The following is a 15,321-nucleotide window of genomic DNA, read 5'->3' on the forward strand; positions in this document are numbered from 1 at the left end:
ACCATGGAGATTTGAGTTCAGTTACATAGTGTTTCCCATTGGAGAAGTAAACTTTTTTTTTTTTTAACAACTGAATTATAGGTTTCACGTGATTGCACTTCTTTTCTAATTGTTTTCATATGTTTCAGCACTCGGTATTTTTTGCTAGTCTGTGAATCTTCTCAACCACATAGTAATTAATTACAGAAAAAAACTCTCCAAGGAACAATAGACATTTAAGGATTCTGTAGAGGAAAAGCAGATGTAGCTAAATGCCAGACACATATTCCTCTAAGTCCTCCCCTTGCCAGATGCCTTTTTCATTGACTATGATCACACTTATGTAGGGAGAACAGTCAGATATAGAATTTGTTCTTCTCCTATGATCCCTGCTTTCATTGCCTTTGTTTGGAAGTAGGAAGATGGTGACAATCCCTGTGTTGTCCCTGGCATTCACGTGTGATATCGAAGATTTCAGAGCTACCTCTTTTTTTTACGTGAGGTCCCCCAAGTGTTTGACTTTAGCTTCTTGGTTAATCTACCCCGGAGACGGAGAACATCAGCTTTCATTTTTGTCACCTTACACATAGCACAGTAGCAGCTCAATAAATGTTTGTTGAATTCAGTATATATTGTTAAGTGAAAGGGATCGGGGGAAATACAAAATTTCTCTTAGTTCCATTGAACTCTTCGGGTGTACCAGTCAAGGTCAAGCACTTCAAAGAACAAAATTAAAGTTTCTCATCAAGTTGATCAAATTGTAGAATTTATTGACTACTATCCATACCATTTGGATACACTCATTCATATAAGAAGAGTTCAAGATTTAGTATCTCCTCACTACAATTCTAAGAACCCATCTTGGCCTGGTGTGGTGAAATGAAGCTAAGATATATATGTATATGTATTTTGTGTGTATGTGTGTGTATATATATATATACACACATTTATTTTTATAATATATATATATACATATTTATTTTTATAATATATATATTTACATACACACATTTATATATATATATATATATATATATATATATATATACACACACACATATATATATATATAGTCCCTGAGCCATCTTGGTCTGGATAATCATCTAGTTCCAAATGCTCTACAACTCTTGGATGAGACTGTTTAGTCTTCAACAAAAACTGGCGAATATTCCCATACAAGAGAAGCAAATTCCAGCCTTCTTTCATTGCACTAATTATATATAGTTATGTATATACATAATTCCAATCTGAATTCCTGTTCTTGGATCTTAATCAGTCACTCTATATATCCCCCTTCTTCCTCCCAGTGAAGAGGCTTATCTAACAGATTGAATCTTTCAACTTTGACTATGTTCAAGTTGGATAAGGCCCAACTAAAGATTTATGGAAAGACATGGGCAATAATTGCACAGGATGTGAAGTCACCTATGAAGGGTTGTGACTTGTACAAGTTTCTACATAGATGAGATTATGGATATTTCTGAGTTTCCCTGACCATTTGACATGAATACCGGGACAACAGAGTGATATTGCTTTAGATAATCCATCTTCTTACCAACATAAGGCTATCTTTGATTTGATATCATGATTTTATCTTTGAAAATTAACCTTATGAATTGACAATGGTAGCTTTTTCGTGTTTGTATGTTGAAGTAGTTAAATTACTACGGATATATTTGAAGCTCATTGAGTTACTGGACAAAGCTCCAGTGTCAAAGAATTTTTTACCCATTGTTGACCACCAGTTTTTACTTAATAATTGCTCACATACTCTTGACTTTTTCCAAAGTGCAACCATTTAAAGCACAAACCAAACATACCCCTTTCTCTACTTTACAGACTATATACTTTAAATGGAAATTGTTTTCCATTTGTTCTCCAAGTTCTACTTAACAATCCTGGTCTTACTATAATCTAAACTTCCTCTTCAAGTTGTGGACTCTTTCTGATTTATTCTCTGCCCCTGGACATCACCCAGATTGTTTTTACTTGTTCTTACAGCACTCTTGCAACTCTTTGCAATAGCAATGCCAATCACTCAAGTGGAAAAGTAAATCAACATTGTACTTTTTCATTCAAAATAAGGTTTTTTTGCCCTTTTTTCTATGAAACATTAGCTCTGTGAGGGCAAAGAAGTTATTTTAAACTAGTTCCCCAAACAGTTGCAAAAATTGGTAATACAATAAATGGTTGATTAAGGGTCAGGTGTTTTAGGTTCTTTCCCCATCTTTTCTAGTCACCTTTCTGTTTTTTTTTTTTAATTTCCTCTTTTTATTGTGTTGTGGAATGACATTCATTTTAATTTGAATCGGTCAGCCTTATGAATTGTTACCTAGCTTGTCCGATTTAAAAGGGTGCCAAAGACAGTCCTCTCCCAGAAAAGACTTCTACCATCAATCATTATCGTTCCATTTTTTAGTTTGCTATTTTTGGTTTTCTTTCAAAAGGGAAATATTCTGAAGGGAGAAGCATGGCGTTATACCCCAAAGAACAATTATCAGATAATAATTGGTCAGGGATGTTTGCTAATGGAAAGTTGGAAGCAAATTGGGCTACTGGGGGCACTTGCTGAAGAATGTACTGTAGAGTAGATAGTATATATTATAAACTTCACAAAAGACACAGTAAACACTAAAACCAACTTAAACTACATTTTGAGTGTGCCACCAGAATACTGTTTTATGGGTTATTATCTATCACCAAACTAGTCTCTTTGTCTTAGCATCCTACCATGATTTATTGATTCAATAGATGATCAATCCCTGAGCCAAAAGGAGATTCATTTGATTTAAAAATGGCTAAGTCAGAAATGAAAACCTTCATGACTAAACTGTAATTCTCAAGAGTCAGGAAAATCTAGGCTCAAGTCCAGCCTTTGACACATATTTGTGTGATCCTGTGTCAACCACTTGGAACCTTTGGGAAATTCCTTAAGTTATAAATTACGGCAGACTCGTTCATCAGAATGGATGAGCAGAATTTCCTCATTGGAGTTCTTCATAGCATAGAAATCACATAAGAAAAACTAGGAATGTCATTTGATTAGTAAGAGGATTGTTTGACCGTCCTTCTGTTTAATGGAAAAAAGACAATCCCAAAGTCAGAGTCATTTAGAACATGGAAGACTATGGTCAAGATTAGCCAGGTGTTAAGATGCAAATGAGCTGAATTGTGACTACTGACTGGCTTAAAACACACAGACACACACACACACACACACACACACACACACACACCCCTACACACCTACCTTCAGAAGCCATGCTTTCTGCTCTCTCATCCCTGATTAAAATAACACACGGAGTTCTTGTCTGAACTAAGAGTGTCGGGAATGTTTTTAACTAACAGCGGTCTTGAGGGGGAGGTGTTGCCTTTCTGAGCACATGTGGAGTTCCATTTAATTTTGCTCCATTAGTCAAAAGCAAATAAGTGAAGAGAAAGAAACCGTTCCTGACATTATCCTTCGAAAGGAGAATCCTTTTCTGAAATGTCAACCTGGTCATGAATCGGAGCCAGAAAATGGCATTGAATGCAGACTTCCCGATCTAGAGAAGGATGACTTTGCTGCTCGAAGAGCAAGAATGAACCAACCTAAAGCAACAGTCCCATTTAATCAGTTGCTGTTTGGACCTTATATAAAAAAAGAATATGATGGTGTGAAACAGTCCTTAAAAGGAGCATCACCGAAGAAAAATCCAGGATCTTCCAGGTGTGCGTTTTTACATGTACCTTCTTCTATGAAAATATTTACACAAAGATATTATTAAACTCGAGTGGCTTTTGCTCCTGTCCATACTTCCATTTGTTTCAAATACTCTACAATCTAGACCCATGAAGCTATTAGAGAAGAAAAGCCAGGAGAATATTCTGCTCACTTAAAGGCATAATTCTATCTTGCCAATTGCCTTTTAATGTTATGAGAGGAGCTTGGTTCCATCTAGGACAGGGCTGGAAATACCACATTACTTGTCTCCCAAAAGAGGAATCCCAATCATTATAAGATAAAGGATATCGGCAAACCTGCCTGGATGCAGGTGCACAAACACAAGCATATCCAGTATCCCTCTGGTACATTTCCCCAACACCAGCTCTGCTGCTTTGGTTGTTTTCCAGGGCATCATCCCACCAGCTTTGTAGCTGGAAGTGCAAGGGCCATGGTTACAATTCATGGAGGATCCTCTTTGCTCTTCTTAATTTCTTTCACCTGTTTGTAGGGAAAGATGTGGAGCTTATTTTAAATTACCAGGTCATAGGCATTTTCTGGACTGCCTATTTCCTGGTGAAATAATTTTCTTTAAAATACAAACTAACATTATAAATTAAATTCCTTTCTCCAGTTTTTCTTCCATGCTATTTTCTGAGATGGAGAAAGAAGTCTTGAGGTATAGGAGAATCTAATAAAGAATAGACAGTTTGTTCTTTGGAACTTTTAATTGGACCTGAATACACCAACTGGAATTTTTAAGAAACAAATAAAGACAATAGAACAGAATTCAATGCTTAGTGAACCTGGCCATCCCATTACGGGTAGGATTTATGGTTTATTTGTTGTTTTCTGTTTTGAGGCGTTCCTAACCCTTTGAGAAAATCATTGTTGACAATGATACAAAACTCATTTTACATTCAAGGAATCAGTCAGTTCCTAGTCATCTTGAGAAAAGGGTCAGCATATTGAATTAGAGGAAAAAGAGATTTTTCTCTTTTCTTCCCTCTCTCTCTACATAGTTTCCATCCCATTCCATATATTTATAACTTTTATTGTCTATTAACTCTCACAATGAATCTGCATTTCTAAAGAACAACAAAGAAGGGGGAGAGGTTTGGAAATGGAGCAAAGGTTATTTGTTATTCTGTGTCATGATTTCCCTCTTTTGCCCAGTGAAGATTAATAAAAGTGATATTGTTTTCTGGAACCAGACAATAAATTTAGTAATTCCAAATTATCTTGAATATGTACGTATATGTAGGCATTACATGTATGTATTTGTATGTGTGGATACATACATATGTAGGTATATATACACACATGTAGAGGGACATGCATTTTTTGAGCTTTTCTTTTTTAAGAAACATAATGGTAAATCTTTTCAGGTATATTTTGCTGGTACTTTTCTTGTCATAGGACTAGAACAAGTATGTTTATGTGTATGTGTGACTTTAAGGGTAGCCTCTAGCTATTATTAGTATTAACTAGATTACATCTAATTTAGGAATAACAGTTTAAAATTTGTAATTGCTATCAATTTTATATTCAAGCCAGCTTACATTAATTAACATGTAAATTAATACCTCTGTAAGCCCAATTAATGGAAAATTTCTATTCTACTTATTCTTCTCGAAATTTAACATTGGCTACCTTGGCGAATGGTAATATCCACCAAAGATATAATTTTGTACACGAGATAACAATGCTCCCGTTATCTTTTTAGACACATTTACTATTAGCAATAGATAAAATATATTTTCTGGCCATGGTGGACTTAGGTGAAATGCTTATCATGTGAATAATGTCCTAGTTATCTCCAAACTAATCCTCGAATTTGGATCATGTGGAGCTTGTAACAAACATTTTACTGGTATTATAAAGACATTCCAGAGCTCTAAGGGATTCAATCAGAAAACTTGAATTCATTAAAGTAACTTGAATAGTGTGGGAATTGGACATCATTAATGTCAAACAAACCTCATTACCATTCTTAATAGTCTTTCAGTGAGTTCAGGCTTATTTGCCTAAGCTAAGTCAGAACCTGTCTCCTTGTAGAGAAGCATGAGAAGGGCAGCATAAATGAAAGAAATCTCAGCTTCAGGGGATCCTACATTTTAGAGAAAGAGGGAAGTGATTTTCTCTCATTTCACTCTGTGCTTACTTTCTGACTTTCTGTGACTGACATTTCTTGCTCCATTTCTCACGAACAATTTTCCCGGGGACATGGGGGCCGTGTTAACTTGGCAGAAATCTGGTGCAAAGGGAAGAAGCGAAGAAAATTGTGGTTCACAAAGAAAACCTGCAGCAGCCTCCAGAGGATGCATGTGCAACAGAAGAACCCAGGAAAGCTCCTGACATCCAGAAGGATGACCTGGCTAAGCGGAAGATTCAGAGTAGTAACCTCTCCTCACACAGGGAAGCCATGAATTTTGTGAAGGTTTCGAGCATAACAGAAGCAGACTTGGAGACATGGGATAGATTAAAAGTGTCAGGAAAAACAAGGTGTGTTACGTTTCCCTCTGCAACTCCCTCTTAGTGATAATTATTTAATTTTGAGGGAATAAAAACGGGGAAAGGCTTAAACTTGTGTTACATGTTTAATAACCTGAAAAATTCAAGTTTAAGGAAAATTTAAGACAAAACAATGTGTTCTCAGTAATTTGAAGTATAGGAAAGCTACATACATGCTCAGAATCTTGTCTGGTTCTCCATCAGTGGTCGTCGTTCTTGTTGCCTTATTAGGATTTGTGTTCTAGTCATTCTGTTGTTTCTCTTTACTCAAGTTCTTTGGGGTATGTTTTTTGACATTGAGTATCAATTTTGAAAAACTATAGATAACTATCTAGGTAGATAACTATATAACTATATAGATGGCTCCATAATTACATAGCTTTTATATAAAGCTGTAACTATCAGTATATAATACATATGCATACATATATAGATATATAGGCATATAACTGTGAATAACTATACATAGCTGTTACCATTGTTTGGAAAGATGTGAAAAACAGTAAACACTTGAATAAATAGGAGGAAGTATTTTCCTTAAGGTATAAAAAATATATTTCATGGCAATGATTTTTTTTAACCTTAAGTTTTTCCTCATTCTAAACTTTCCTTTGAAACCTTTGGAATTTATTTCCAACTTTGATTAGTGATGAAGATCCAGAGTACAACTGTACCCCAACCCCCTCACCTGAAATCCAAGCAGAAACTGCAATTCGGGATGACTTTGCAAGCCGCAAAGCCAGGGCCTACCAAAAAACTTCCAGCCCCAAGCAAAAGTTTGTGCACTTTGGACCCGTGACAGAGATAGATCAGCAGAAATGGAGGAAACTTAGTATTGGCAAGGTTGACCCCAAAGAGGAAGTGGAAGAGATTCATAGAGATGATAAAATTCCCGTTTGTCGTGTGGCCCCTGATTCTGCGGCTCCTCCCAGCTTAGAGGATGACAGAGTCCCTCATCTACAGAATGATTCCAGGTATTCTGGACTGTGCATGTGAAATAGGATTGGAAATCTCATCTATTAACATTGTAGGGAGTGGAGGAATCCAATTTTGAAAAATTGGCAGATTACGGAATATTGCAAAAGAAAAGTTACAATGTCACACCCAATGGGAGTATTTGTGGAAGTTTCAATTTCACTATCACATCTTGATATCCTAGTCAATAAAATCACCAGTTTCACACTAAGCATTCCTTTTGGCCAAGAATTTTGGCAAGAGTACTTTATTTTTTTCTTTTGATCCCTGATCTTGGTTTTATTCCTTGAACTTTTTACATAATCTCTTTTCAATTTTTTTTTTTTCCTTTTGGAAGATTGATGATGAAATAAAGTAGCTAGTCTTCCTCAATCGGTAAAACCTCTTAGAGGAAAAATGTGGATGTTGTCAGTGCTATAAGTTTAAATTCTGGGCCTCCAAATCCTACCCCATATCCAAAAAGAAAAAAAAAAGTTCAATTTTATTGTCTCATATTGGAAAACAAATACATCTCTAGTGGAGGTGGGGATCTTCTTAGAAGCATCTTGTAGCTTACAGCCCGAGTTCAATGATGTTTGTATGAATGGTCATGGTTTTGACAGCAACCTGATAGAGGATGATGTAGTTTGCCACAGGCCTTGGAATCGCATCTTTTGGTTCTTAAGCCTCCTAGTGAGGATCTCAATTATGCTTTCACTGGTCTCTCTATGGAGGAAAGGACTATTATGGAGATAATCCCTCTTGCAGAAAGGAAGGGTTAGTGGAAACTCCAGATAACCCAAAAATCTTCCAAGCAATAGGAATAGAATGAAAATGTTCATCAACTTCAAGAGGGCTTCTTTTGCACTTGAATTCATAGTGTAAAGACAGGAGTAGAGTAGAAATTCTGCAAGTTTTCATGCTTCCCCTAATTTCCTTTTAAGGCTAGTAACATACACATAGTTTGGGTTTATTTATTTATTTTGGGGGGGGGTTTAAGGATCCCCATTGGTAGGTAAGGGTGTGGAGATCAGAGACCATTCAGCCTCATAATTATAATACCGAGATATCCCATTACTTAAGCATTAATATGGCATCTGTGTTTTATTTGTATGTCTTACCTAAGCCCCCCTGCTAACCTTTATATACTTACAGCTAAACTTACGCTTTATGTCATCACTACTAGAAGCAGTTCTAGGAAATTTCTTGGTACTAATCAGTCAGTAATTTACAGACCTAGAAATGAGAAAATGATCCTTTCCATTTGTTAATCGGCTCCCTTCAGCCTTCTTGCTGCTCCCACGTTTTCCAACTCTCCCCCCTCCTTTCTTCCTTTACACCATCAATACTTTACTGCCAGCAAACCAGCCGATTCCAGCTTAGATGAATATTGCAAAGAGAGCCCTGCCTCTGCAGCCATGGGTGAGGTTCAGGAGCAGAAGGACCCTCTGGGAAACAGCGAAGAAGGTGAGATCTGAATGTGGAGCCAGCTTTCAAGGAAGATTAACCCTTAGCGGCGGGGCGGGTGCTTCCAGGATGCATGTTGCCTCAGTAACCAAGCTGTGCTCTCTGGCTTCAGCCACATGCAGCCAGCTGCCACCGTATGACCAAAAAGAGGATATTCTTACCAGAGGAGATTTTGAGACGGAGCGGAAGAATGGAAGATGTGGGAGCGGGAGCCAACGACAACTGTGAGCAGCTTGCCTGCATTTCGTATTGTGCTGTTTCATGCTGTATGGCCATTCTTTCCAGCTTGAGAGATTTATGCTACAATTAATTATTTAACCCGGAGTAGAGTTAGAGGAATTTATCCATATGGATCACAATTCTGCTTCTGGATTTCCTGGGATAATAAGGATGGATAGAGGCTTCAAGATTTGGACAGTTTTGTTTTTGCATGTGTTGGTTTTGTGTGTGGTGAATTTTTATTCTTAAAAAGACTTTTTATCCCTGGGATTATGAAAACCTTCATTGGAAATGAGCCGCCATGTAAGTACCAGTTACACTAACTAGTGCCTCTCACTTGCCAAAAGCTTAATGAAAGTTTGTGCTGTTAAAATAGTAGTTCTTTAGTCATCTGTCGTACGTGCTTCTGACGCTGCTGTGGACATTAGCTCTGGTCTTACTCCTGGGGCGCAGTGCTTCTGAAAATAGCCTTGGCAATAACCACCCGAGTGACTAGCCCAACTACGTGTTCTCCTAGAGCAAACTCTGTTGCCCCCATGAATGGGGCAGGAAAGAGTCTTGGGAAGACGATAACTCATGATGTCCCGCTTGGCGGTGGAGCCCGGGGGCAAAGGAAAATGCCTGATCCCCAGAAAGATGACATGATGGCTAGAAGAACGGGAGCGTTCCTTAAGCACGCCGTATCCAAGTCGAACCAGTTCCTCCCGGTGCCATTTGCAAAGCAACAGGATGGGGAGGAATCTCCCAAAGGACTTCCAAAGAAAGTGGAGAGGTCAGAAGCTTGTGCTGTGCCGTTGCTACTGTGTTCCCAAGATGGATTCTAGATGAATGTTGCTTGATAAATGCTTGTTGAGTTGGATTTCTTAGTAGCTCCGTTGTTGCTCATTATTGAAAGACCAGAATTGATTGGATCTGCTGGAGTTGAAGTAATGATTTCTAGTGTTCAGAGGTCCAACAGGTAGCTAAGATCCTTATACCATTCCATCTAAACTTTCAGTAGTTTATTTTATTTTATTTGCATTTCACTTATTTTTATTCTCTGACTTCATTCCTATTTATTTTCCTTTTTTAAAAAACTTTCAATAGAATGGGATCACTAACTACTAACTGGAAAAATTGAATTTGAATGTATCATACGTTGTCTTATATTAGGAGCTTCCAGCGGGTAAAGGAAGTGAGCTCTGAGATGGATGGGTCTCTATGAATGCCCCAAGAGGCAAATCAGCCTATTTGTATTGATCATTCTCTTACAGACAATATTATTAAGTGCTTACTATGTATGGGAATCCAGGATGATTTGATTTAGGGTACAGGATGAAGAATGAAAAAAGATCCTTTCTCAGAGGTGTATGTTTTGCTTGAAATTGTGATCAACCAGACTCTATATTGATTGCCAATCTAAGTGAAAGTAGTCAATTAACCATCTGTTTAACCTGGTCAGCACAGGGAAGAAGCATTAATTCTGCCTAATTATATGTTAGAGCAAATATTGGTTTGGGAAATTGGCCAGGAAGATGGAATTTTTGGAGGAAAAGGACTCTTTCCAAATGTTGCCAGTCTATGCCAGATAATTCATCCCCAGTTCAACATTTCCTCCTGAATAATAATGGATTCATGCCCTCTCTTGTGTTATAAAATATAGGATAAAATTCATTTTGGGCTTTTTATTTTTTCAAAATACACATCTCTTTTTACCCTATAAGCTTCTCACAAGAAAAGTAGAGTAAATATTCCTTTCTTTATTTTACAGAGGAGGCATAGAGAATTTGTGAAACTAGGTCACACATGTAGTTGATAACAGACCTGGGCTTTTTACAATTCTTTTACATAAGGTAACCAAGACATAGCATGATCATTCATATCTTTGATTTACTTGAAAACAAGTCCATGTAAAGTGAAATATTGAGTAAGTTCAGTTTGATGAGGAAATGTGGAATTCCAGATTTCAGTTGAAAGTTCAATGCTCTATAAGTGAAAAAGTATATAAATCTAATAAATTTATGATAAGTAGAGATGATTAGTGTAATTATATAGCATAATTCTATGGTTATACATTGTACTTGAGAGTTTTCTTATCAGGGATGCTTTAACTTCTTGCTTTAGAGTTTAAATATATAGGTATCAAAAATAACTATTTTCAAAGACTTTGAAAGTGCTGAAAGGTTATATAAATGTAATATGTGCCACATTTTAACTAGATTATGTTAAATTCCCTTTCCTAAATATTAGTCTTCATGAAAATATTATAGTTTATTCTTTTCATTTCCCATTGATGTTTCATTTTCAGTTTCCTTTTGACAGCACCCAATTATATAACTTAGTTCTTTGCTGATAATTTGTATTATTTCTATTTTCTCTTCTTTTGAATGTATCCAGTAGGATCAGCAAGAAAAACCTTTGAAATCAAAGCACTAATTAACTTTCCTTTACCCTCAAGAGTAGCTCTGTGTTAAGTCAATACCTTATTTTAGTCTGAGGCATAAAATATTCTTTATTTCTAGTTTGTTATGAGGGGAGTGATGAGGACAGAATGACAAATCTAGACAATTTTCAAGCTTTTCATGAGTAGGTCTTTATAGGATGATTCTATTTATTTGAAATAAAGTAAATTCCCCAAACACTCATGTTAAAATTTAAGCACAAAAAAAGATATAGCGGGATGTAAGTTATTTCTGGCTTATAGGTTATTTAGAATTCTTTGTTCTTCTGCTCTATATCATCACCATCATGGATAGTCAAGAAAACACTGTTTAGTATCTGTTCTTCTTAATTTATCATCAACTTAGATCTATTATAATTCCAACAGGCCTGTGGATAAATCAAGTAAATGTTCAACCAGTCACTGGCTAATTTTTCTCAGAATACACTAGTGCTCATAGATTCTCACTGGAATGTTAAGTCCATTGTAATTTGATAAACATTTTGAAAATTGGGTTCTATTAGTCTAAATCTGAGAGAAAGAGCAGTCTTATTTCCAAATTGATGAACCCTCACCAATTTGAAAACAACTAATTTAGCCAGCCTCCATCTTACTTTGTCTCAGTTCAATCTTGCTGTTTGTTGCATTTGCGTATTTGTCTTCTTCATGAATAATAGCCATTGCAGGGGAAGGTATAGTGCCACAAAGCACTTAAAACATTGTGTGGTTTTTTGTGTGCTTCTTTTAATTCTTGAGGAATTATGAGAAAGAGATCCATATAAATTGCCTCTCTTTTTATGTATTATTTTATCACTAAAGATCAGCCAGTGGTTTTTTTTTTTTTCCTAAATTTAGTTTATTGGAAACCAAAAAAAGGGTATTTTCTATTACATAACAAATTCCCTACCAATCTATACAAGGCAGAGATAGTCAACTTTTGAGCAAGATACCATTTTTATGGGCCTTTCTAAGGAGAGATGTGCATTTATTTATTTACTGGGGGCAATTGGGGTTAAGTGACTTATCTAGGAAGTGTTAAATGCCTGAGATCAGATTTGAACTCAGGTCTTCCTGACTTCTGGGCTGGTGCTCTATCCATTGCACCACCTGGCTGCCCCAAGAGATGTGTATTTAAAGGGAGCTTCTTTTAAAAATAAATGATACTGATGGATTCTATTAGTTTTCTGTATTGAGAAACCTTTTATTCTTTGTAGCAAGATGGAACTAATATTAAGTTTGCATTTTCCTGCCAAGGTGACTATACTACAAAAAATAATATTTCTATAAATCCAAATTATGAGAAAAATGCAAAATGACTGAAGAAACTTTCCTTTTCAGGTTGTAGGAGGTTAAAATCCAAGGCTAGCTTTATAAAGGAATTGTGGTTTCTGTCAGATGGCCTTTGACTGGTGCTCTGCTTTGTTTCCCATATACTGCCAATAAGCTTTGATGTGATTTGTGTAAATGTATTAACACCTAAAGGAAAGAGTCAATGACATCTGCCTTGTATGTTGGGAATCAGTTATAGTCTGTTACTGCAAACACAAAAGTATTAACAATTTTCTTATTGTGACTAATGACAATAAACATTATTTTTTAGCATTGGCTTTTTCTGTATGTTCTAGGTTATACTTGACTTACGTTCTTTTTTAATATTGAAAATCACCTGAGCCCGTCTTTTGTGGTAATATACAAATTGTTTTCTTGATTCCTTTCTTGGATTTTACTTGCTTTGTCCTGAATTTAGCACTTGAAAAAAATCTAAGAAGTTTTTCTTCTATTTATATAGTTGATGAATATTGAAATTTGTATAATGACACATTTCTTTTCTAGTATATTCAGCAAAAAAAAGGTTTGGAGCTCATGTTATTGCAATGTTAACTTTGCATACTGTCAGCTTTCTAATTTTTTATTTGGTTTTGTAGATACGGTCCCAGAACTGCTGTGTCTGATGACGCAGAGTAAGTTATCTCACATCCATAGGATTATTTTAATGAAATAGTCTAAACTGCATGTTTTGTTACTTACCACTAATTAAAATGCAAGGGATGCAACGACAAACTTGAATGGCTTTTTTCCACGTGCTGCTTCGGGATAGGAACGCATTTGAAGTTGCGATGGAGACCATGTGTTCGCTTGCAGCAGAAATGAATTAGAAAGTAACTTCCGCATGAATACTAATCAACGTGGCTGAAGCTTCAGACTTAATGCTCACTCATCGTCAGAGTGGGGTGCTATTGTTAGTGCTTTTTATGCCCACCAAGTTGTGCAGTCCCGTCCCCCCCCAAAAAATATATATTAGAAGTCTTGTATTTCATTCTTGCATAAATTGAATCTTAGAATAACAATAATATAGTAACTCCTTTGGCCACAAGTTTAAGCTAAGAAAATAAATTCTCAGCCACAAATTATAGACTCGGAGCCCAAATCCTTACTATGTTGGGCAAAACATTTGCATGTTACTATTGAGCTTGTAGGACCAAAACTTTGAGGTTTTGTTAGAGTTCAGTGGTTTAAAGTAGGGGATAGGGGAGCTTGGAAGGGTAAATTAAGACTCTCCTAGGAGATATGATTGCTAGTTAACAAATCCTTTTCAGGGGTTAGAAATTCACATTCCAACCAAATCTGAAAATAATTAGTATCTGCTCTCTTTTTTTGTTTTTAAATATTAAGTTTCTTAGCTCATTATTAAATTTGCCATTATAGAAACAGGGGAAAAGTCTCAAATTTGAAAACATCCCCAGATTTGAATCTTTCTACGTAGTTAGAGGGCCATACTTGCTCAGTTGTCACTAGGTTGAGAGTTGTCTTCCTAATCCCTTAATAATATTATATTACCTTTCACCTCCAAAAAATGGATTAGCTCCGTTTAAAAAACTTTTGATCATTCTACCTAGAACTGAATCACCTAGATTTTTGTAGTGTTAGGTGATAAAGGTTCACTGATAAATTTTTTTATGTTGTGCTGACTTGAGGCTCTTTTGAACCAACCAATTAACCAGACACTCCCAGTCTTCTTCTCTTCCAGCCTGAATTCTGGTTGTATATGCACATAGTAGGAACTCAACAGATATTTGCTGAGTGGAAATTCCACTAAATAAGAGCAGAAAATACAAAAGGTAGCACTTTTAAAAGGATAGAAGTAAAATTAAGTCTTTCCAAATGGACACTTCTGTTATTTTTTTTTTCTGGTAAAAGATGCCAGCTGGTTTAGAACTGCAGTTGGTGCTTTTTGAAGGAATGTAAGCCTTGTCTGAGCCAAGCACCAATTGCTTTTCAATCTGCCATTCTTGGTTCATATTTCAGTATTGCGAAAATTCACATTAAGGAACAGAGCTACTGAATTCAGCTGGCCATACTCACTGAAATAGTTTAGAAAATTTAGCTGTGGCTCCTTATGTTCAAGTGAAATGAAATTATTAAGATGTTCAGTCAAAATAAGTCTTTTTCCTTTTTTATCTTCCAGAAACGGGTGGGGGAAGAAATTGAGAGGCAAAATTCAATGCTTGGGGTTGATTGTTCAGAAACATTTTGATACTTTGAAAACACAACTGAATAAGTATTTATCTGTCGTACAGTTTTCCTGAAATACATTTAATAGATTTAAACAAGAAGAGGTAGTACTCTCTCAAATTAGAAAGGCTTCAGAATGTGGAGCTGAAACTTTGATAGAACAGCTCATCCATAGAAAATGTTAGTTCATGAGTCAAAGAAGAAAAAGAGGAGGGGAAAACAAAGCAAAACAAAACAACCTTTGATTTCTAAATTACAAAACCTAGGCTGACCAAACAAATAAGCAAGAGCTACTGATTATGATTGGCTTCTTCCTCAGCTGGCAGTATATAGAAATGTTGAATAAGAGTGCTGACTTTCGAAACTTCCTGAAATACCATTTGAACACTTTTGAGAGATTTCAGAATCTCAAAAAAAATTTTTTTTCTTGTTACTGATTTAAAATGGAATCAGTAAATAACACAGTCTTGAAATCTAGCCCAGGAACAATACCCAGAAAGACCTTTAAGGACAGGCTGTGTGATAAAAATTGGAATGCCACAAGGAGATTGAA

At 36.1% G+C, this 15,321-nt stretch overlaps 1 protein-coding gene across 6 annotated transcripts in view; it reads left to right on the forward strand.

The window, feature by feature from the left end:
• LIMCH1 (LIM and calponin homology domains 1) overlaps positions 1-15,321 on the forward strand; it is a 337,259-nt gene that overhangs the window by 259,190 nt on the left and 62,748 nt on the right. For 3 of the 6 annotated variants that reach the window (XM_031943867.1, XM_031943868.1, XM_031943869.1), the window contains exon 9: positions 13,181-13,216. The exons of 2 other annotated variants lie outside the window; for them this stretch is intronic. In XM_031943867.1, the coding sequence (XP_031799727.1) occupies positions 13,181-13,216 (36 nt within the window). Of the gene's footprint in view, positions 1-3,394; positions 3,689-5,932; positions 6,188-6,843; positions 7,171-8,510; positions 8,618-8,729; positions 8,842-9,353; positions 9,609-13,180; positions 13,217-15,321 lie in introns of all 6 variants that reach the window. One more of the 6 variants, XM_031943870.1, reaches the window with a different exon arrangement.

This window comes from Sarcophilus harrisii, chromosome 6 (genome assembly GCF_902635505.1).
Source record: "Sarcophilus harrisii chromosome 6, mSarHar1.11, whole genome shotgun sequence".
In the NCBI taxonomy this organism is placed as follows: domain Eukaryota; kingdom Metazoa; phylum Chordata; class Mammalia; order Dasyuromorphia; family Dasyuridae; genus Sarcophilus; species Sarcophilus harrisii.